Source organism: Sminthopsis crassicaudata, chromosome 6 (assembly GCF_048593235.1).
Source record: "Sminthopsis crassicaudata isolate SCR6 chromosome 6, ASM4859323v1, whole genome shotgun sequence".
Taxonomy (NCBI): Eukaryota; Metazoa; Chordata; class Mammalia; order Dasyuromorphia; family Dasyuridae; genus Sminthopsis; species Sminthopsis crassicaudata.
Window position 1 is genome coordinate 78842219 of NC_133622.1, and position 25022 is coordinate 78867240.

At 33.7% G+C, this 25022-nt stretch overlaps 1 protein-coding gene across 4 annotated transcripts in view; it reads right to left on the reverse strand.

Moving 5' to 3' along the window:
• Positions 1–25022, reverse strand: part of LRBA (LPS responsive beige-like anchor protein) — a 742057-nt gene that overhangs the window by 455842 nt on the left and 261193 nt on the right. For all 4 annotated transcript variants that reach the window (XM_074272516.1, XM_074272513.1, XM_074272515.1 and 1 more), the window contains exons 35-36: positions 21088–21152; positions 10082–10190 (exon numbers count right to left, since the gene is read on the reverse strand). In XM_074272516.1, the coding sequence (XP_074128617.1) occupies positions 10082–10190; positions 21088–21152 (174 nt within the window). The remainder of the gene's footprint in view (positions 1–10081; positions 10191–21087; positions 21153–25022) is intronic.

Genomic DNA, 25022 nt, shown 5'->3' on the forward strand with positions numbered 1-25022 from the left:
GACTAAGAAACAATCCATATATACATTACAAAAAGCTGTTATCTCTGCTCTTTAGAATACTTAAGATAGATTAACTGTAGCAGGAGAAGGGAGGAGAGAAAAAAGGAAGGTTTGTTGTTTTGCTGGGGGGAACAGGGAGGAGATTCTGAAAAATTAATTTTTTCTTAATTTTTACATTTACTTATTTTTAAAGTTTGGTTTCAAATTCTTTCTCGCCTTCGAACCCACAAAGGCTTCACTTTTAATTAACTTGATTTTTGCTTTAGCTTTGTCTAAGACTATGATTATTATCTGTGTCTTTTTTTAGTTCAGCTGAAGTATGTGAGTTTCTGCTCTGATCTTTTAAGTCTGTGTGTCTTTCTGTTTCAAGCATATTTCTTAGATTCTGGTTTCTAATTCATCCTGCTATTTAATTCTGTTTTATTGGTGAGCTCATCTCATTCACATTCATAGTTTTGATCACTTTCTGTGCAATCCTGTTCTCTTCTGTTTCTTCTATATTTTAATTCTGTCCCTCCTCAAAAATCTATTTCGCTTTTAACTCCTGCCTCCCTTGATCTGTCCTTACTTTTATTATTTCCCTCTCCCCTTTCTCTTATTCCTGTCCCTTCCCCTTTCACAACTGGGTAAGTTACCTTTCTCTAAACAAGAAGAGTGTATCTATATATTCTTTCCTGTTTGAAGCAACTGTAATGAAAATGAGGTTCAAACATTGTTTATTAACTTGTCATTTCCTCCTCCACCATAAAAACTCTTTCTTGTGAATCTCTTTTATGTAAGAAAAGTGTCCCCCTTCAGACAGGGGTGAACCTTAAAACTCTCCTCTAACATAGATCCACCCCTCAGGGCAGTTAAGTGGTTTCATTAAGATTAGCCCAGGATCACTCCCTACTTAGGTTGTCAAACTTAAGTGGTCTCATTCACCTGTCAATCTAGGCCTAGGGTCAATGACAACATTGAAGGAATCTCATTCAATAGATAGCCCAGTCTCAGATTTCTTATAAAAAGAGACAATTTTAAACTCATATCTTTGCAGAATTCTGAAGCAGTATGCTTTGCCAAGGGACCTCTCCTCTTGGCACAATTGCCTTCCAGGACTCGTGCCCACTATGAAGACATTCTCTTCCTAGTGATAACCTTTTGTTATTTCTCTGGGAGGACTCAAAAGTCTTGTCTTCCTAGCAAAGCTGGCTTCTCAGCCAACAATAAACTTCTCTTTTGCCATTCAGACTTTTCGGGTTTGTGAATTCTTTCACGTTGAACCACATCCTTTCTGCCTCTTCCTTCCCCCCTTTAGTATATTCCTCTTTCTCACACTGTTTTGTTTTGTTTTTTTAAGATCATTCCAACATAATCAACACACATACACGACCTCTTTCTATATAAACTCCTTTTAACTGCCCTAATATTGATAAAGGCCTTAGATTTCATGTATCATCTTCCCATGTAAAATTTAAGCTGCTTAACTTTAATAATTCTCTTATATTTACTTTTTTTAAAGCTTGTTTAAAATTCAAATTTTCTATTCAGCTCTGATATTTTCATCAGGAATGGTTCAAAGTCTTCCCTTTCATTAAATATATCCCCACACCAGCCTGAATGAGTACACTCAATTTTGTTGGGTAGATAATTTTTGGTTGTATTTTATAGTTCCTTTGCCCTCCAAAATTTTCCATATTCCAAATCCTCCAGTCTGTTAAAGTGAAATCTTGTGTGATCTTGATTATACGTCCTCAATATTTGAACTGTTTCGTTCTGGCTGCTTGAAATATTTTCTCCTTAATCTAGGAATTCTGGAATTTGGTTATAACTCCTGGGAGTTTTCACTTGGGGATTTCATTCAGGAAGTGATCAGTGGATTCTCTGAATTTCTATTTTACCTTCTGGATCTAAGACAGAGGTAGTTCTGCTTGATAATTTCTTGAATATCGATGGTCTCATGTTTCAGGTAGCTTAATAATTCTTAAATTACCTTTCCTTCTGTTTTTCAGGTCAGCTGTTTTTCAATGAGATATTTCACATGTTCTATTTTTTTGACTTTTGATTCTGGTTCTCTCTTTGTAGTTGATGTAACTTTCTTTATCTTCTTATTTTTCTTAGATTAAAAAATTTTTTTTCTTCAATCTCTATCATCTCTGTCATTTGATTTTTAAAGTTTTTGCTGAGTACTCCTATGAATTCCTTTTGGGCAGATACTCATTTGACAATATTCTTGGGTATAGGAAAGGCATTTTTGAACTTCAAAATCCTCCTGTGAAAATGAATACCAGTCTTTATTTTCATAACTTACTACATTTGAGGTTTTTTCTCCTTTTTTGCTCATTTTTACTTATTTATAGTAGCTTGTTATTGTAACCACCTGGAGTCCTGAAATATAGAGGATGGTACCTCAGGCCTCAGATCCTTCTTCAGCTGTCCACTCTGTTTTGGAACTGAAGCTAAGAATTCAGACTTCACACAAGTGCACACAGCCAGCAGTGTCTGTGCCCTATTGCTCTGAACCCACTGGGCATGTATTGCCCTTCTCTCCCAGGTTCAAGTATTAGCAGCACAGATGGAGTTGGTGTTCCTTTTCAGTGGGGATCCCTCAATCTTCCCAGCTCAGTTGCCCAAATCTTGGAGAGGTGAAAATTCCCCGCGCCTCAGCAGAAGTTACCTCCCAAATATGGGAGCCTCTCCCAGGGCTCCAATTTGTTGTTTCAGCAGAATTACTCTGAAGGTTTATATACTGCACAATGATAAGGACAACCTCAGACCTGACATTTATCTTTGGATCTACAACTGTCACAATAGAACCATATGTAACTCCTGTTCATTTTAATCTTTCTACATTCATCCTAAGGTGCTATTTGGACTTTTTTTGGGGGGAGAAATCAGGAGAGCTAGGAATTTTCTTATTTACTCTGCCATCTTATCTTGCCAGAATCTTTTTTATGTTGAAAGTTGTTTTTTTCTTCAGAAACCTTTGTGCTTCTTTTACCAAGCTGTTAATTCCCTGTTATTAATTCTTGCCTTACACTTATTTTTTTCCCCAAATTTTCTAACACTCAACTCTTTTAAGAATTTGTTTTTCTTTGAGGATTTGTTTATAATTGTTTTCACACAGTTGTCTTCTTCAGTTTATATCTCTGTCTTCAACCATAATAGCTTTATATGATCAAGTTTATTGTTGTTTGCTCATTTTCCAAGTCTTTTTCTTGACTTTGAATTTTATGTTACTATAGAGCTCTGTCCATCTCAAGACAACAAGCACTGTACCAAGCTTCAGGCTTTTTCATGCTGCAATTTTAAAGCAAGTACCAGAGGTCTGAATATTTTTAGTGCTTCCAAGGTAATGTGACTAGGGAGAAGTATGTACACTGTTCTCCTGATCTGTTTTCTGGTTTTTCACCCATGAAGAACTCTGGTTCTCCTTTAGACATAAATACCAGGGGTCTCTTTGCCTTGAAATGGAGACTGGGATCCCTGCTCTCTTGTGACTCTCTGTTCTAGAACTGTAACTCTAAACTGCATATAGGCAATAAGCTTACAAAGCAAAGCTAGCTATAGCTAGTGTCAGCAAAGGTTACTTTTAATGCTTTCTGATCCCTTATCCTGTCTGGGCTGAGAGTTCCCAAATCCACTGATCTATTTGTGGTTGGCTCCTGCTGCATCGGGGGCGAGTGGGGACTCCAAATGGCTTTTACTCCAGAGTCACAGAACTGTCCTGCTGACCTCCTAAATTTTCTTAGGCTGGAAAAATGTTTCACCTAAGCTTCTGTTGGCTCTGCCACTCCAAATTTTATTTTAGGCATTATTTTAAAGTTGTGTGGAGGGGAATGTTGAAAGCATTCCTGCCTCCACCCCTTCAGCATTCTCTCAATTTTTGTTTTGTTTTGTGTGATTTTTTGTTTGTTTTGTTTTGTTTTTGTTTTTAAGTTGTGTGTAAAGAAGTATAAAGAAGATCTTGTAAGGGGCAGAGAAAAATTTCATGGGATGTAGAGATGAAATGTCAAGTGTCCTAGGTAGCTAGATGGACAATGGCACACAAAGCCTGAATTACTATATATAACCTGGAAGCCTACCAAGCAGGGAGGAGCACTGATCCGTTCATCTCAGCCTGAAGTGGGCTTTTTCTTAAGTGAACTTTATTACAGCCCCATCTCAGGTGGAAGTCTCTTACAGAATTCTTAGATGAATTCCCTGTATTGACAAAACCATTATAATCTCACAATTACAATATCTAATCATAAAGCCAAGTTATGATGTCAGCCTCCAGGGATATATTTCCCTTATAAAAGACCTACTCTACTGTAATTTCCTCTCTAATTTCTCTTGGAATTTAGCCCCACAGTAAATGGCATAATCCCTACTGATATATTAACCCTGGTTAATTATGAGTTTCCCTGGGGAGCCCTGTATCCTAACCAAAAATCCTTGTGGATTTAACTCCCCCTTAGCAGCAGAATAAAATCTTTAGCTCTTGATTTGGAAGATATCTAAGCTCACAAATTTTTTTGAGACAATCTGCAACATAAGACCCATAACTCCACTATGTAAATTTTTTACTGTACTTAATTTTATAACCTCACCATATTTGTGAGTGTACCCTATCACTTTGTTGATGTTTGAGAAACATGACTGCATCCCTGTAAGCTCAATATTAATAATCACTGTTGTTATTTTGTAGTTGAGGAAACCAAGGCTCAGCTAGGCTAAGTGGTCCAATGCCACATTTATAATAAACTGTAGAACTTGGCTTTGAATTTGAATGGGACCAGGTGAAGATTTCTCAAAAAATCCATAAAATGGATTAGTTAGGCCCTAGGCCTAAATCACATGATCCCTATTCCCAGAGGGCTATAGAGCAGGAAGGGTCAGACCTTAGGTTTAAGTTCCAGGAAGTCACCCACAGGAAGTAGACTACATTGCTGACCTTTGATCAATGGTTTTTTAGTCCATCCAGTGAAAAAACTTTGATCTTTTGCCATTTAACCAAATTCACTATTTCTGGCTTGTTAGGCCAGGCACAATGCAGAGAGATGGGAGCTGAGAGGCTTTACTGGGCCTTTCCTTGCAAGGCCCAAATAAATGCTTCTACTTTCTATTGGAAGATGCTTCTGAATACTCAATTTGGGTAAAGGGGTCTAGCACCCGTCCCAGACAAACTTAAAAGGTCTGAAGATAATTTTAGCATTTTTCAGACTTTCCAGCTGAGGTCATTCTTCTAGATATGTTTATTCATATAGTAATCTTTCCCCATCCCAAAAATTTATCCTATCTGAAATTCTCTCTTCTCTTTTTCTCACCCCCTACACAACTTTTCTCCCTTCCCATCCCTTTCCCTCTGCTCTCCTTTCCTCTTTGATCCTTCCTTTATTAAAACCCTACTAATACTGAAAAACTTTAATTATTTAATCTCATTTTTATTGCCATCTATTATATAAATATCTGAATGAAGCCCTCTTCTGCCCCATTTTAACAAGCTACACTTAGCAACAAATAAAGCAAGAAAAAAGGTAATACAATGAAAACAATTAGCACATTTACAGTGCCTGAATGCCTCTTCAGATATCTAGGTCCATAATGTGTATGCAAACCATGCAAAAACAGGAAGATAATGAATTTTCACAACTACTCCAGCTCTAATCTTGATCAATTATCATTACATGCCAATTAGTGCTCTTATTTGTTCTTTCCATTTATACTAATAATCAACATGTACACTATTTATTTGAATCTGCATATTTTATTCTAAATCAGTTCATATAAGTTTTCCCATTACTCTTCATGTTTCTCATTTTATGTTACAGTTTGACATTTCTTTCTCCAGTGAATTATTAAAGTAAACAGATGTTAAAATTCTTACCAAGATTTCCACAAATAAATGTCTGAAGTTTGGATTTAAACTCAGGTTTTCATGATTCCAGGCCCAGCACTCTACCCACTAAAACTATCTAGCTGCTTTGTATAAAAAGTAATTACTATTACTATCATAGGTGGCTATTTCTCATTCAATTGACATCTACTTTATTTTCAACTTTGTACTACACCTCAGAAAAGAAAAGTGTTGATAAGAATATTGTGGACCTATCTTTTTTTTGTACAAGCCTAGCAATACAAACTCTGGGTCAAGGAACATGCCATTTTAGTTACTTTTACTTTTTTTTTTTTTTAAACAAAATTCCAAATTACTTTACACAATAGTAGGATTCATTAACAGATCAGATAATGTATTAATGTGTTTGTCATCATCACCTCTAACACTGACTCAATTGTTCAACAGTGTAAACTGCCATAAAGAAGATATTCACATATTAATAGTCATCATCCTAATAATTAGCAAATATTGGCTCTACTTTGCTAATACTATTCCTTCTGCCTAGAATGTCCTTTCTCCACCACTAAAGTTGTGAATTTCCTATATACCCTAAAAATCCTAAAAACTTAAAGTAGCTCAAATGAATTTCTTCAATAAAAACTATTTCCAATTCACCAATAAGCAAACCTCTTCCTATGTGAACTCTTAGGGTATTTTATTTGTGTTTATCTTTGTACATGTCTTCTTATTCGCATTCAACAATAATGGCTTTGAGAATAGATAATATGTCTAATTCATTTTGAAAATCCCAAAGCCTATACAATGACTTCAACCAAATAATGATTTGTTGAATTAAGATGAAAAGAGATAATATGTTCATAAATATCCAATATTAAATTTCTATTTCAATTTTAAACTTAAGTACTCAACCAGTTAAGGTAACTTCTGAGAAAGAGCTCATCATCTTATGCTAGAAAGATATGACTGGAAAGCCATAATACACTTGCTTTTTTAAAGATTTTTTTTGAGAAGGGGAGGAAAAAAACAGAGAAAGAACACAGGAGAGTAAAAAGAGAATAGGGTCAGAGGGAAAGAGGAAAAAGAGAAAGATGAGAAAGAAAGAGAAGAGGGAAGGAAAAAGAGAAACAGGAAGAAGGGAAGGGCAAAAGGGGAAAAATGGAGGAAGGAAAGGAGGGGTAGAAAGATAGATAGACAAAGAGCTAGAGCACATATTGAGTACTCACTACATGCCAGGCATAATGCAAAGGGTTGAAGATACAAATAAATACAAGCAAAAAAAAAAGTTCCTACACTCAAATGCATTTACATTGTAATAAGGAAAGATAACATTTAAAAAGAGCTGGAAAGTGGGTAAATTCTTTAAATGGGGACTTAGGAGATTTTATAAAAATACATTCTCTCCTTTTAAAAATAAAACAACAAAGAATTAACCAAATATAATGACCGCCTTTATTTCATAAAAAGAAGTTTTACTTCTGTTATTTCAAAGATGAATTATTAGTATGATTTCTATTTCTTTCCTATATTATCAAATGAATTATTATATTCCAACAACTGAAACTCAAAGTAAAATTAACAAAACTGATATAAAGAAATTACCATCAAGAGCAACTGAAAATATAAAGAAAAAATCAAAAAGAAAATCACTTGATAATATTCTTACTCAGCATTTAAACTTAGATGTCACAGTTAAAATAACATTTTGATTCACAACTTATTCTAATGAAAGCAGTCATTTATTCTTTGCCTACATCCATGTGATCAAGTCCAAAGCTTCATATTTTCATCCATTTTTTAAACTAATATCTGCATCAATAAAATTTTAAAAGAAAATAAGATATTCATGTACTGTCAACTTATTATCTGATCAACAAAGCCATTTCACAAATGGATCTTCTCGATACCTCATGAGCAAATGATGTTATATATATCCCATTCCAATGATTATCAAGCATTACACTAAAGAGATATACTACACAACTCTAAAAACTGCCAAACTATGACATGACATAAATGCCAATCCAGTTATTTACCCTCACAAATGGCACTGTTACAGAATCCATGTTTGCTGGAGGGGGGTAACTAGTTTTAGATAAAGTACAGATATATTATTAAAGAATGCACAGCATGAAATCTAAGTTCATGACCTTTAAACATAAGCAATGTCTAAGAAAAATGTTTTAATCTTTCTAAGCATTACTAAAGGATAACACAGTTCAGTAATATGCTAAACAAATGTGTGTACCGATATAACTGAAGCACTACATTTCAAAGTGCTTATGGTTTTATTTTAAATTAGAAATTAGAACCCTCAGAGGATAAGAAGCAATCCAAATGTGTATACAGAAATAAAGGATAAAATTAACCTTAAAGTAGCTAAGTTTTCAGATACACATTTTATCATAAAAAATTTACTCACCAAAAGTTTCTTTCAAAAATATTTCTGTTCCATTGCACACATACACAGGTATATGGATGTGTCTCTGTGTATGTGTACATCTGAACATTTATGCAATACTGGGAAAAATAGTATCATGTCAATCAAATAAGGACAAATTTAACATTTACAAAATATCAAAATGACCATTTTATGACAAGTTCATATTAGTATTTTACATAACTATAATAAAGTATAATCCAAATGATTAGATGAAATAGGAAAATTAATATTAGTCTCTTAAGTATTAATAGAAATGATTGCAACAAAATAATAACTTCCATTCGTGTGGCACCAAATGACTTACAAAATAATTTCTACATAATCAAAAAATGTAGATAATAGAAATATTATTACATTCCCTTTACATATGAAAAGTCATAAAAGAATCTTAAGGGAAACTAGGTGGCGCAGTGGATAGAGCATTAGCCCTGAAGTCAGGAGGACCTGAGTTCAAATGTGGTCTCAGACACTTAATATTTCCTAGCTGTGTGACCCTGGGCAAGTCACCTAACCCCAACTGCCTTGGGGGGGGGGGGAAAGAATATTATTAAGAGCTAAGTTTGTTTGCAAAAGTAACAAAATCTTTCATTTAATGTTTCCATTATGTAATGCTATTTCTGTAAACTAATGATACAAAAACATTGATTCCAGCTTTTTAAAATGTTCTTGGGTTAAAACTGTAGTATTAACATCCTTTATAATTTATATTTTTAGAATTTCTCTCTATTTTCCAGCAAGTGAACGAATATAAAGATTAGCATAAAAGATGCAGAAAACTGCAAATGGAAATCTTATTTTTAAAAAAACAAACCCATGAGTAAACACAACAAAATTCAAAATCTATATATTTAAATTTAAATCTTCTAACTTTATTAAATCATGTAGAATTCCAAGCCAGTAATGAAGAAAATCTATGTTCAAATCCAGGCTTTAAATATACTAGTAGCAAGTGGGAGTATGTATGTATATGTGTGTGTGAGTGTATGTATGTACGTGCACACACACTCAGGCACATGTGCATATACAAATACACGTTAACATAAATACACTAACATTTCAATGTATTTAACCACTAAATCTATTACAGTTGATCTGCTTATCTAAATTGTTAGGGGAAATTTCTAATCTACCAATCAAGAAACATTTATCAAAAACCTAATATGATCCAGGAACAACAACAACAAAAAATAGTCCTTAATTTCCAGGAGTTTTCATTCTCCTTTAATAGTTTTCTGACACACAACTCATTCTAATTAAAATCTTAAAGTTGGAAGTTTAGGAATTCATCTAATATTTCTTTTCATATATACCTACTTGGTAATTACCTATTTGCAGCACTACAATGTTTTTGGTCCAAAAGTTCTCCATTTCCCTAAGAGATCACACAGTATAATGGAAACAAGACTAGGCTTACAGTTAGGAAGTACTGAGTTCAAATACTGTTCCTAAGACTAGCTAAGTAAGTCTGATAAGTATTCAACCTCTTTGTGACTCAGTTTCCTAATTGGGACTCACTAATGGACCCCTTCTATTTCTAAAATTATAACCTTCTGAAGACTTGTTATGCACACAAAAAACCCTATTTTTCCTCTTAATTTAACATATAAAAATAAAGAGGGAGAAAGTTTCTCTAAGTTTAAACAAAAACACTGACAAAACTTTAATAAAAATAGACATTATATTGATTATAGAACAAATTACATAAATAAGATTTTAAAGTTTCCAAAGTGAGGCCAAAATTGGCTTATTTGGGCAACTTCTCTTAGTTACTATGCAAAAGTGGCCCATTTTCCCCCCTTTCCATAATAAGACAATCTTACCTCAAATTCTGCATGCCTGTGAATATCCTCTGCTCTCTGTCTGCTCAGAATGAATTCAGCTTCATTTGCAACTCTTACTAGGTGATCCTTCATGGTTTGGCTCAACAACCTATAAGCACATTGATATGGTAAAATTTATGTAATTATTGAGGGAATTCAAAATAATTTGCTGTAATATTAGTCTTCAAGACACTTAATCAAGTTTTTCTCATGTAGAAACCCATTTGCACCCTTAGTTAAATTTTTCCTACCAATATCAAAGGTAAAAGGAATTAATATGAACCTCACATATTAGTAATAAAACAAACTGAAGAGGAGTAAAAAGAATCAAAATATAATATGCAGACCACTTTCAGGTATGTATTGTAGACTTTGCAGATTAGAGAGATGAAATCTGAATGACTAAAGAGATGAATTCCCATAAGAGACTAGATATAACTCCACCACAAAAACATATTCTCAGTTTCTTACCTAAAAGACTTTAACAAAGCAAAAAAAAAAAAAAAAACCTACAAACTATGATCATATATTCATATATTTCTTATTCTTAAGAACACATCTGTTCAAAGGGAAAAACATGCAAGAACTATATTGGAATGAGATACAATGATTAAAATGTGAATGTAATAGTGCTTTCTCACAAATACTAGAAAATAATGCAAAAGATACATCTTCATTGGGAGAATGCTGATACAATATTCCAGTATGACCGAAGGACAGAATTGGATTGAAAGCATTGGAGTTAAGAAAACTGAGTCTTCATTCCTTCTTCAAAAGATTAATTTGCAGTTTCAGACTTTCTTTGAAATAATGTCAGGAAGAGGAAAAGGATGATTGTCTTGTTGAAATTTAGGGAATCAGTGAAGTCTTCAATTATGTCCCTGATTTCTAGCTTGCCTTCCTAGAGACTTCAGGAAGTTTCACACTGAGGGAGATCAGGGACTATCTAAGTTGAACCTAGATGGCTTATTATTATAGTAAAAACTCATTTATTCTGGATATTTAGTCCTATTCTAAGTTTCATTATTTTTGCTACTTTTTATATATCCGAATCAGTAGTTTATTCACTATTTATAATGACCTTGTAAGTAATCAGAACTTGGCAAGAATGAATAAATGAGGATTTATTAAGCAATCACTAAAATGAGTATATGTGTATATGTGTGTGTGTGTATACACACATACATATACAGAGACAAAGATTATTATGTGCAAGGTATTATACTAGGTGCTGGGTATAAATCCTATCTAGCCAATTGTATCTAACTGACGTGTCACAAGTGACTTCCAAATTTAATCTAGATCTGACACTACAGAATACAGAACTGAGTCTTCTATTTGACATCAGTGCATTGTCTAAACCCTTTACAAAGTGCTTCTCGAATGTCTCATCCTGGCATGAAGGTGAACCTGAGCTCAAGAAGGAAATTAATTTTATTCCATTTTGTCATTACTTAAACATTGTATGTAAAATTTTGCCTCTCATATTTGACTATTTTTGCCTATGATAATTCTTTTTATAGGAATTCTAAAAGTATTATGGACATAACATAACTGTTATAATGAAAAGACCAACAATCATAGATACAAACTAAGTCGTCACATTCTTGTTCTTCTTGACATAGGTGGCATCAAAGGGCAATAGAGGAATAGAATATGAAATTCTTTATAACATATTACAGAGAAATAGAAGATTAAAATCAATATCAGCTCAAAAGGCAGGAGAAAAAAAGCACTTGTTAAGTACCTACTATATGGCAGAAACTTTTCTAAGCACTTTATAAACACTGTCTCATTTGATCTACATAGCATCCCTGGGAGATAGCTGCTATCATTATTCTTATTTTACAAATGAGTAAATTTAAGAAAACAGAGGTTAAGTGACTTGCTTAGAATCACATAGTAAATATCTGAGGACAGACTTGGACTTAGGTCTTTCTAATTCCAACTTCAGCGAAATCTAACTGCTAGAAGAAAAAAAAATAGAAGAAAAGAGGAGGGGATGTGAAGAAAGATAACTGGGTGTCAGCCATAAATAAGTGACATCATTTCACTGTGTTTCTTCTAGGGGCTTCCTAGCATGCTGTATCAGCCTAATCTCAGACTTTTCTTCAGGACATTCTTCAATATCCAACACCAACTCTAGATCTTAGCGATTCCCTTTCTGGCCACCATCCTATTTTCCAGAGTCTTCCCTCTTTACTACCAAGGACTTCCTCAAAGGCTGCTAGATTCAGGAGAGCAACTTCTGGTCTCAATTTATGTCTCAGGGCGTTCTCTACCAGTAAATCAAAACCACCCTCTTCCATTCCCAAATTCATTGCTTTTCTAAAACTTTGTGTCACCCCCTCCCCTTTTTTTTGCTAAGTTCATGAAATTTTGACCTCTTTTTCAGAATGATGAGAGAAAATTCCTTAACAGAGCATGTCTTATACTTCTTTCATATCTAGCAAGACAATTAACACTAAAACAACAAAAACAACAGCTTATAATTATAACAATAATTGCCTAATTTTGCCCCATTCATTCTCTTTACTATCCTTTTAACATGTGTTAGTACAAACACAGTTATTATCATTTACTACATGAGAAAACTGAGGACTATAAAAGGAATATGCCTTTTTTTAAAGAAGAGGTCCATTTTCTAAAATGCTCACTTTTCTCAGATAATATATAGAGTGTAGATATTTGCCAAATGAATATAGAAGAATCTATTAAAATAGTGATTTTCTGTGATGAAAATAATTCTAAAACTAGGCATCCTCAAATGTCTTCATTTATTGAGAATTAGAGAAGGAAAAGAAAATAGTCACCTAGTCAAAAGGCAGTTACTAGGCATAAATGAAATAATGGTTTATTATTACACTAACTTAAGTGAGTTATACAACCTGAATTTCAAAAGTATCAAAAAAAAAAAAAAAAAAAGACACAAACTCCAGCTACCTTTTAACTATTTCAAAGAAACATGAAGGGGCAGCTAGGTGCCTCTGTGGATAGAAGACAAGCCCTGAAGTCAGGAGACCTGAGTTCAATTCTGGCTTCCTAGCTGTATGACCCTGGGCAAGTCATTAGGGTTAAATGACTTTAACCCTAATTGCCTCAGCAAAAAAAAAAAGAAACAAAGAAAGAAAAGAAAGAAACATGAATAATGTTTTTTAAGCTGTCACACAAGAGATGGGAATAGAGTCAGGAGACTTGGACTGAAATAGCTCCTCAGGTAAAATCACTTATGATCATGAGAAAGCCTCAAAAATATTATTTTCTGCATATATAAAAAGAAGATAATACGCAATATCTCACAGAGTTGTTGTGACCAAAGCACTTTGAGACCTGAAAACACTTTTTAAAGGTGAAATACTATTGATATGAAAGAAAGCTGATAAATACAAGTGGCCAATATTTAAACATATCATTTATTTCTCCTTTGTCATCAGTGTTAGAATTTAGTAAGATTTTGATAAGTGAACATATCAGAAGAAGTGTGGCTTAGACAGATAAACTACAACTCTCCAATTTCTTAACTCTTCAATGCATTTATTTCTCATTTGCATCTGTTTTTATTCCTAATGCCAAGATAACTCAATGGATAAAGTCTATTTTGAAGGTAAAAAGGGTGGTGCCTGTATCTTTAATGTTATCAGTATGGGGAAAGTTTATTATAAGAATCACCTTTCTTCCATTATCCTAGTCTCCTTCTTGAGTTTAAATACTGCCTCAATATATTACAGAAGGAAATTCATTAAGTCTGTTATCAATATAAGCATCTCCTGTCATGAACCACTTTTTCCAATGATGACTAATATTTTTGTTCTCTTGGAAACAAAAAGTTTTCAGTAAAGAGAATACTCAATGACATACTGAATCTTGAAGGCATATTATAATCCCTGAACATAATCCTAAACAGCATATTCCTGATAATCAAAAGCTACCACCATATAACAAATATGATAAAGTGTTAGGTTTCAGTTTTTAGGTATACTCCATTATTACTATGCCAATATGTCCTGTTGCAGAATAAATTTTATTCTAGTACATAAATATATTGTACATAATTGCAAATTTTACAGACTTATAAAGTTTATAAAAGAAATCTACTTTTCTTTGTTCTTTTCTTGATGGAAGGTCTTCAAAGGCTGATGCCAATGATAAAAATGAAGAAACAAAAATAATTTCTCTTTCAGATATATAGTTAGGATCTGAATTATTCTGTTGGGGAAAAATGGTACATTTCCATCTTATCTTCTGCTCTACATCCTGGGACAAATTAATATTTCCAAATGATTCAACACTGACATTTATACATTGCTTTAATGGTTTGCAGAGTACTTTATAAATCATGAAGTTCTTATTTGAATTTCAGAAAAACCCAGTGAGTTAAGTAATACTATGCTGGTTTATAAATAAGTAAATTGAAGCTTACAGCAGTTATGTGAAATGCCACTTGTCATAGTACTATTAAGTTGGAAACAATTTTTAAAATTAGAAAAACTGAATTTCACACTATTAATTACATGAAAAAATGACATAAATCACAAATAGGAGAAATCAAACTAAAACAACTCTGAATTTTTATTTTGAACCCATCAATACTGCAATAGCCTGCTAGCTGTACATCAGCTTCAATTCTCTCCCCAATCCAATCCATCTTCCATTTAGCCAATAAAATGACTTACCCAAAACACAGGTCTGACAACGTCACTATCACCACCACCCATATCACAAACTCTAGTGGATTTCTATAATTTTAGGTTGGGGGGGAGGGGGAAGAATCCTATATTCGGAAATCAAAGCCCTTTACAATCTGGCTCATTATTTTTTGTCTTCTTGCACTTTACTCCCTACCATATACTCCTTAATTCACTGACAATGGCCTCCTTGCTGCTCCACTATTAAAACTCTATGTCTTGATACTTTACTTTCTCTGGCTGTCCTCTATGCTTGAAATGTTCTCCTTCCTCTTCTCCATCAACTGGTTTCTCTGCTTCATTTAAGTCCCAACCAAAATTCCATCTTCTACAGGAAGCTTTTCATAAACTCTCCTAATTCTAATGCCTTTCTTCTGTTATTAATTTCCTGTTTATTTTGGATGTAGCTTGTCTATATATTTGTTGCCCCGAGGACAGGAACTACCTTTTGCTTTTTTTTTTTAATTCCAGATTTTAACACAGTGCCTGGCACATAGGCACTTAAATATTTATTGATCATTTGTTAAGGCAACACAGATAATTAGCAGAAGAGCCAACATTAATACTCAGGTTGTCTTCTAGTAGCCTTTTTTGGGAGCCTTTTAAAAACACATTTTGTTAAATTTTTTTCATCATCAAAATTTCTTCTAATATTTTTCCCCATTCTCTTCTCTCTGACAGAGCCATCTTACATAACAAATTATACTTATTACAGAATTGGGAAATGGGAAAAGAAAAAAAATCAGCAAAATTAATCAATACAAAGAAAAAAATCTTCAAATATATGCAATTTTTCATATCCACTGTATATCTGCTTCTGTAAAGGAGCGAGGTTGTACTATCTTTTCATACTTCTTTGCTTGTTCATATGAATTTGGCAATGGTATCTTCAAAAATTCCTCCACAAGGAATATAGAGAGGCCTGGAGAGACTTAAATCAACTGATGCTGAGTGAAATGAGCAGAACCAGAAGATCACTGTACACTTCAACAACAATACTGTATGAGGATGTATTCTGATGGAAGTGGAAATCTTCAACATAAAGAAGATCCAACTCACTTCCAGTTGATCAATGATGGACAGAGGTAGCTGCACCCAGAGAAGAAACACTGGGAGGGGAATGAAAATTGTTAGCACTAATATCTGTCTGCCCAGGTTACATGTACCTTCGGATTCTAATGTTTATTGTGCAACAAGAAAATGATATTCGCACACATGTATTGTACCTAGACTATATTGTAACACATGTAAAATGTATGGTATTGCCTGTCGTCGGGGGGAGGGAATAGAGGGAGGGGGGGTAAATTGGAAAAATGAATACAAGGGATAATATTATAAAATATATATATATATATATAATAAAAAAAAAAAAATTCCTCCACAAGAAAAAAAGACTAAGTGAGGACAGTTACAGGCAAGCAAAGCTGCTTCAGGCTTTCTCTAGAAAGGCAGATCTGGAAACAGATTTTTTTTTTTTTTTTTTTTAAACAAACTAATGTTGAAACATATCAAGAACTTGGTTGGCTTCTGAACTAGTCACAGAGGAAGACTGATATTAGGAAGGTGGAACGGTAGGTACTTTATAGCAAACAGGAAATACTATCAGCCCTACCTGTTGGAGACCGTAATAATAACAGGAGCAGTAGCTAGAGTCCAATCCTTACTAGTTTATAATTTTTAAAGGTACCAAGGATATTCTTTCATGAGTAGGTTTCAATGATGTTGATGATAAGACAATTGACACTGTTGATTCTCTACAAGAACCAGGAAATGACTAGCAACAGGAGAGTCAAATGAAGAAGTTGGGAGAGAAGGTAGAGAGAAGGCAGTAACTTCTGTGGAGAGGTTCTGGGAATGGTGACTTGGTGGAAAAATACATGCTTGGTTACTTCTACAAGCAAAAGGCACAAACCACTTGTTTTCTGTTTTACACCTTGAGAATGTCTATCAAAATGATCCAGGTTTGTGCTCATCTTGTAAAAATCTCCAAGTGACATGCTTACTCCAGGAGCAGTAATCTTTGCTGCTCCATCTGTACTTTCATGGGCAAGTTTCCTGGTAATTATTTGAGTATTAGAGGATTCAGATTGACACAGGAACCAGGAAATGACCAGCAACAGTAGAAACAGAGCAAATGCCAGTTATCTTGTTAAATATTCTGAGAGTTGTAGGTTTGAAGATGTTGATGATAGGAGAGTTAAGGGCTTGATGTAAACTTCCATAGGCAAAGTCAGGACATACACATTTTTCATTTCACAGCTTGAGGGTATCCACTGAAATGGGCTGATATGCCTGGTCCTGGAGCTATGATTTCTTTTTCACTGCTTGCACCTTTGATATTCTTCCAGAAGGCTTCTTGGTAAGGAACACAAGTTTAGGTAGAATCTGATCATGTTAGTCTTTACACATACAAGTTTGTATCCTCTAGGAACATAGGATCACAGAATTTTCACTTGAAAGGATTGTTGAATATCACTTGATACAGCCCTTTCCATTTTTACATATGAGGAAACTGAGATGCAGAGAATTAAAGCAATTTACCCAATTCCACATACGGTAGCAGAGCCAGGTCTCTACTATAATCCTGAGATCTTTTTACTACAATATGAAGTCCAGCCTTCCAAATATTTTTCTGGCTTTGATGAATGAATGAAAAAATATTTATGGACTATGTAAAGCACTGGACTAATCCTGCATTAGTATTCTAATTCTCTTTGATGGCATTATCAGAGTCCATATGATATTTAATAAGATATCTTGTGTTCATGTTGATTAATAGAACTGAAGAGATAGAAAGGACTTCAGATGACTTAGTTCAATACATTCAACTTACATTTGAGAAAATTGAGGCACTTAATTGAGTTAAGCAACTTGTACAAGGCCAAATAGTTAATTATATGATTGGATGAAATATTAAGAGTTGGAAAAGACTTTTAAAATCACCTATACCAAATCACCTACAGAAGAGGAAATTTGGGTCCAAGGAGGATGCATGGCATCAAGTAAGTGGAGGAGAAAAGGTTTGAACTCAGAACAAAAAGACAGAGACATCTCCTTACATTAACTTTATCAACAGAATACATATATTTTTAAAAAGAAAGACCACACCACCAATATCATCAAATAAATGTCTTGATACAGAAACAATCTTGTGAAATATAGCTTATGAGATATATATCTATCAGGCAACAGCTCTACATTCAACCTAGGTAATCGATTTGCTAATGATACCCATCAAGCCCAGATGGACCTTATTGCTATTGCATGCATGTACAGAAGGTCCCCATGTTATCCACACTAATAAAACATTAATCAAGGGGCAAATTTATAGCAGCCACTCTATAAATGAGGTCAGGGCAGGTCAGACCTACATAATAAGAAACAACATAGTTGGTCTTTGGATTGTAACTAAACCTTCTTATTACTCATCTTGCCCTTGGGATTAGGTTCAGTAGCTGAAACATCCCTATCCACTTCAATCAAACATACATTTTTCCATAAAGATATTTAACCTCAAAATACTTTGAGTGTTTATATCTTTTTATTGTCAATGAAAACTGATTTTAAAGAAAATTTATATAAGTTAATGGGGTTATTTTTTTCAACTGATTAGGTTGGCTGTATCATGTTTCAAACTATAACAAGATAAATAAAAGTGAATACATAACTAAAATTATTTCTTTGTGTGTCATAATTATTACTTTGATTAATTTCTTTCTATGCTGTGATCATTATTAAAAATTTTAGTGGTTCAAAGTGGTTCAACAACCAGAGTTAAGCTATACCTCTTGTCATACCTAAACAGATGATAAATTGAATGATGATTTATACAGTCTTTCCAACCATATACTGCCTTTCCCATCATTGAAGCTCTGCACAAATTATTCTCCACACTTGCAATGTACTCTCTTGTCATTTCAGTCTATTAGGCTATTTTGTTTCTTTCAAGATTTAGCTCAGAGATTTTCTTTTTGTAATTAGACTACTTTGGGACTAATTACCATGAAAATTCTATGATAAAAAATGACAATTCTCCAAAATCAATAACCCTACCAGTCAACTTAGTCAAATTCATTTATACAGAAATCCAATTGTTTAAAAAGGCAATAGAAGAATCACCCCTTTTCTCCCCTCTTCTCTTTATTTCTATTTTATTTCATTTATAATCAGTATTTTTCCTTTGTTAGTCCCCTTTTACAGTATTTTTCATGCTACATTTATTTTTTCCTCTTCCCCTATTTCTATAATGAAGTCCTATGTACTCTTTTCTTCTTCCTCTTCTTTCACATGCACATAATTTTTCTGAATGAATTTTATTTGAAAATTAATGTGGCACCCCTTCTCCAATATCTGATAAAATCCATCTGGTGGTTAATAAAGTAAAATATGACTTATACAGTAACCAGGATTAAGGAGATGATAGTCCCATTACTCTGTTCTGCCTAGACATATCCCATCTCCAGCTTTGTCTTCAATTCTAGGCACCATATTTTTAAAAGTTCATTGATAAGGTAAAAAATTACCAAAAGACAATTGACCAAAACATCTGAAATCCCTTAACAATATATCATATGAGTATGGATATTTTAGTATGAGGATAGAAAAGAGGATGAAAAACATTGGAAAAGGCATTGGAGGTCAGATAATCCTTGAAAATCATCTTTATTTTTGCTATATGGATGAAGGTTTGGACTTCCATTACTGTTCTGTTAGGTGACACTATTAAGCTACTGGAAAATGCAAAAAAGGCAAATTTTACTTTGGTTAAAAAAAACTTCAAATAATTACAGCAAAGCAAAATGGAATAGAATATCAAAAGCAGCAGCAAATGTTGCCCAAATAGGGAGCTTCAAATAGATGCCAAAAAACTATCTGTTGGATAGGTTGTACAGAATATTCTTCTGGTATATGTTGGATTAGCTATTCTTTGGGTTATTTTAAAAATTAGAATATATGATTTTCATATACTCAATGCATTGAAATAACAGTTTGAAAAAACTGTCACTGACTTCAAAAGTATTAATAGGAATTTTCTTTAATTATTGCAAGCAATAATTTCAGTATAGTTGCAAATTCAGGGAGTATCAGTGAAAATCAAATACCAAAAACTTATCTAATAACACATTCTATTATCTCTATTAAGTCTAATGACAATGTTACTAAACATCAGTCTCTGTAAATATGCCAAAATAAATTAAATTTTAAAGATTATTTTGTCTGGTCTATAGGTTATTTTTTGTTTTGTTTTGCTTCAGGATTCTAAGAATGTATAAGCAAACTGATATTTTTAAAGCAAAAAAAAAAAAAAAAGTTCCTTCAATCCTTCGTAAAAAAACAAAAAAATATATAGAAACTATCAAAATATGGATAGAATTATATTATCTTAGTTTTTACTTTCTTGAAAACTTTCTCTAACAAAGGAAGAAACCTCAATTAGGGATTTTTTTTTTTTTTTTTTTTTGGCCTTAAATTTCATTATCTTTGTTTTCCTCTGATTTTTTTTTTCTTTTTTCTTTTGAGGCTGGGGTTAAGTAACTTGCCCAGGGTCACACAGCTAGGAAGTGTTAAGTGTCTGAGACCATATTTGAACTCGGGTCCTCCTGAATTCAGGGCTGGTGCTCTATCCACTGCGCCACCTAGCTGCCCCTTTCCTCTGATTTTTACTTCAGTATAGGACTACTTTAATTTCAAATCTTACTGGCTTATAGAACTGTAAAATTTATAGCTAAAAGAGATTTATATATCAAGTACTCCATGTCCTTCATTTAACAAATGAGGAAATACTAAAGTCAGAGAAAGAGACTTGACTAAACTCTCTTTCAAATATACACTGCCTCTCTTTTCTTAATTCTTGACATCTGTTCATGAGTTAGTAACAAAGATCATTATTGGAATCTAGATCCTCTAGTTAGATCTTTCTTCCACATATTCTGTCAGTTCTTGTTAGATATAAATTTTTTTTTAAAAATTCCCTATTTCATAAGTTTAGTTAAAAATGAGGATAAATTTTTCAAAGGATTATCCAAAAAAAAATATCCAAAATTTATAATATGACATTAACAAAAATTTGAGAATTTTATAGAGGGCATTTATAGCTAAGAAAGCATTTGCAGAAAGTTTTACAACCATAATTTTATTTTAGTAACCAAAAACCATATCATTTCAGTGCTTCAAGAGTATACTTTCAAATCATTGTTCAATTATTCTTATTGAATTACAAAAATAATAAAGAACAAAATCAGAACAAAAATCTAAAAATGTGAAACGATGGCACATGTAACAAAATTTTAAAATAAAATGCATACAGAAAATAACAATTACCTTCCTTCATTCACAAGTTCAATAAAAGCAAGGCCTGCATTCTTCTGGATAGAGTTTTGCCATTCCTGAAAAAGAGAAAATAGCTAAAGAATTCTATTTTAAAAGATAATTTTAAAAAATGACTTTGGACAGAGTTCTATACTTCCCTTTATTGACATAAAGATATATACTCCTAGGATCTAGTTGAAAGTACTTTAGTCATGCCCAATATATATACCCCAAAATCACATTCTAACAATAGGCATGTGGGCAATTGCTATAAATACTATTTGAAAATCATTTGAAACTACAAGAAAATTAATCAAGAAAAAATTATTTATTTATTCTCATGATTTCAGTGAGATAAATTTATCACATAAAAGTATATATTATTCACTCTCATCAGAAGTCCCTTAAGTGTCCGTTTCAAAATTATCCAGTTCATCACCAACAATCATTAAACTATATTTGATGCTCTACAAATGATCTTAAAGCTCCAGCTGGCAAACCTCCAAGATGGTTTTCATTACTGTATCTGTACCTAAATATGGGAAATATCAAAATAAAGGAATATAGCTAGTAGAAATAAGCATGGCCTACCCCTCTCAAAGATTTGTATTCACATGATAAACTATATGTCCTTAAAACTACAACCACAAAACAAGCATGTGTGTACACACACACACACACACACACACACACACACATACCACACTAACATCACCACTAAATCAGCAGAAAGAGCCTGGAGACCTCTAGGTCAGAGACTCAATAAAACTACAAATAAGCAAATTATTATCGTCTCCAAAACAGTAAAATAAAGTACTTGGATATGAAGCACAGACATTTATATGTACAATACTGAGCAAGGAAGAAATAGAATGAAAGGAATGCTGTAATCATACAAATCTCAGAATGTTATTCAATTCAATTACCATTTATTAAGTTCTTGCATGCTAAACACCACCTAGCTGCCAAAGGAGGGACAAAACTCAATCCTTGTATTTGTATGGCTTATCCTAGGGAAGGCTGGAATCAGGAAGAGAATGAGAAAATGGCAGAGGAGAGAAGGAAGTAATTTATTCCTAGTTAGTATATGACTAATATAGTGATATAGAAAGTAAGTGGATGGAAGTGATGGAAGATTCCTAGCCATTATAGTGAATAACAAATGAGCTACAGTTCCCAGTGAATAATCGTTGCTTGATTGTTGCCAGGACCATGAAAATTGGATATCCCATTATGCTCTTCAGGATAAACGTGATTAAACTTAGAGTGAGAGTAGTTTAATTTAGAGTAAAACAAAATAGCAAGTAGTTTTTTGATTTGTTCACTACATTGGAAAACTAACTTTTTTTTTTAAACTACAGAAACTCAATCTGATTCCATTTGGCATACAATTTGCTGTTTTTATAAAGTAACCCAATATTATTCAATATTCCTAAAAGATAGTATCAACAGCAAAATATCAGATAACATATGAAAAGAGTAAAATTTGTTTTATGCCAGGTTTTCATATAACATGATATTCAACTACAAATTTTCATTTTTGATCTCTCTGCTCGAAATAAACTGCTTTTCATTCATAATATATTTTCAGAAGAGGGGAATACAATTTTTAGAATATGTTTGTTTATGATACCACATTTGTCTAGTTGCTTCTCAAAGAAAAAAAAAATCTCCTTCAATAGCATTCATTAAAAAGTTTTATTGATGAAGATAGATACTGCCTAAAATGAAAAAACAATATATTTATCATTGTTAGGATTACAAGGTGAGAACTCAGGTTGTCTGGACAGTTCTGTGGCTCAGAATTCACACCTTTGTTTCGGCCTTTAAAGGGAGTTTACACCTTTGGAATTCGGAGAGAGCAAATTCATTGGTTGAAGCAATTTCTCACAAGCCCTCTTGAGTTCTCACAACAATCTCTGCTAGGGTAAAAGAGGAGGGCAGGAGGGCAAGGAGTTAGTCGAGTCTGGGACAGAGTTGGGACAGCACTCTGGAGGAAGAAGAGAGTAGTCTGGGGTTGAGTTGAGATGGCAGTACCCCAAGGACAACTTAGAGACAGACCTTTACAATTCAAGAACTTTACATATCATGACACCACTTCAGATATCATTGTCAAAGAAATCGTGACTCTAAATAATTTTAAAAACCACAGCTGAATATGGCCTACATAAAAGAAAAACTTAATGGCCACCATCTTTCATAATCAATGTAATGTTTTAACAGGTACATACAGTCAGATAACAGTGCAATATGAAAACTGAACATGAAGGTGTTGGTTATCTTTCTCCCAAAGTTACTACTGAAATAAAAAGAAGAAAGGGCAACTAGATGGCCCAGTGGATGGCCCTGAAGTCAGGAGGACCTGAGTTCAAATGTGGTCTCAGACACTTAACACTTCCTAGCTGTGTGCCTCTGGATGAGTTACTTAACCCCAATTGCCTCAGGGGAAAAAAAGAAAGGAAGGAAAAGAAATAGAAGAATTAAAAACTTCAAACTCAACAAACACAAATACAACTGATAAGATCTTCAATGTTGGGTGTGGTTAACAGGGAGAAACTGAAGAACTGATAAAAATTAATCTCTGAGGCAGGTAGGGAGAAGGCACAGACAACAGAAATCAGTTTAGCTCAGGTAGGTCCTACCATTCAAAAATCCAAATTATGTCAAACTCCTGAGTTCCATCTTCTGTCTACACCTGGCCATACCCTGTCAGAAATCCCAGTCCAAAAGGATTTTTTTTTCCCTCCCCTATGGGCCATGGTTGCTGCTTTCCTTTGGCTCAGTCCACCACAACATTCTATCTCTTGTTATCTTTCCCCTGCCCCTTCTGCCATGCCATATGGTTTCTCCTGAACCCACTTCTCCTTATGGCTAGCTAACTCATTTAGGGTGTTAAGTCCCTTTCAGGATTTAGCCTGCCAGGTAAGCACATGTCCCAACCTCATGGGATATCTCCTTTCTCCTGGTAAATGGTAAGTTCCATAGGAAACTTGTCTTTTTTACCATTAATTATTAAAACCCCTTTCTATGCTGTCCTGCCATATTTTTTAAATTTATCATTCCCTGTGTCTGTTGTATCCCTTTCATTTGTCTGTTCCCCTAAGTAAATCTACCTTTTGACAAAGAGAAAGGCCAGTGTGAACTCTTCACATGTCCTAATCCCAACTTTTGGTGCCTAACATCATCTGGTATCTACATCACCTACATCACAACCAAATAATTACAAAACGCAATTCAGTACTTTGAAAAGAAAGGAGTACAAAAAGAAAGCAAGAGTCAATAATTTCACACTTCTTATAACTGACTCCCCATTTCCCAATGCCATAAGATTGACTGTACCACATTGGCTAAAATAACCACCATAGCTTTCTAATGGTCTTAATTATTGAAAGAAAAAAAACCAAGGAAACCCATAACAGTTCAATATATAAGAAACAAGAAAGCACAAAGCAGTAGTGATGTGGTAGATGATGTGATTTAGGAGACGCATCAAATGTTGAGGTTTGGTCATGGGAAGAATTCCCAATGGCCATTCTCTTTGGCAAAAGGTTTATTTAGAAGAGGTTACAGACAAATGAATGCATACAATAGACATTAGGAGGAAATATGAAATAGAGTTGGGAGAGCAAATAGCAAGGAAAGTTTTCAACAATTAATGATGGAAAGGACAAGTTCCCTAGTGCAATTTACAATTAGCCAGGAGAAAGGGAACACTCTATGTTGGAGTACATCATTAGCTGGCAGCACACTAAAAAAGTTAGATAGCTATAAGGGCATGGTAAGGGTTGGAGGAGAGATAACATGAAGCATGGGGGGAGGGGAGGGGAGGAGAGATATAGCATGGAGTGAAGAGAGAGGAAAGATCTCACCCAGTTAATGAGGGCCTCATCAATAGCAAATTTCATAAAAGGGGTAAAAAAAATGTTCTTAAGATGAAATAAAGACTA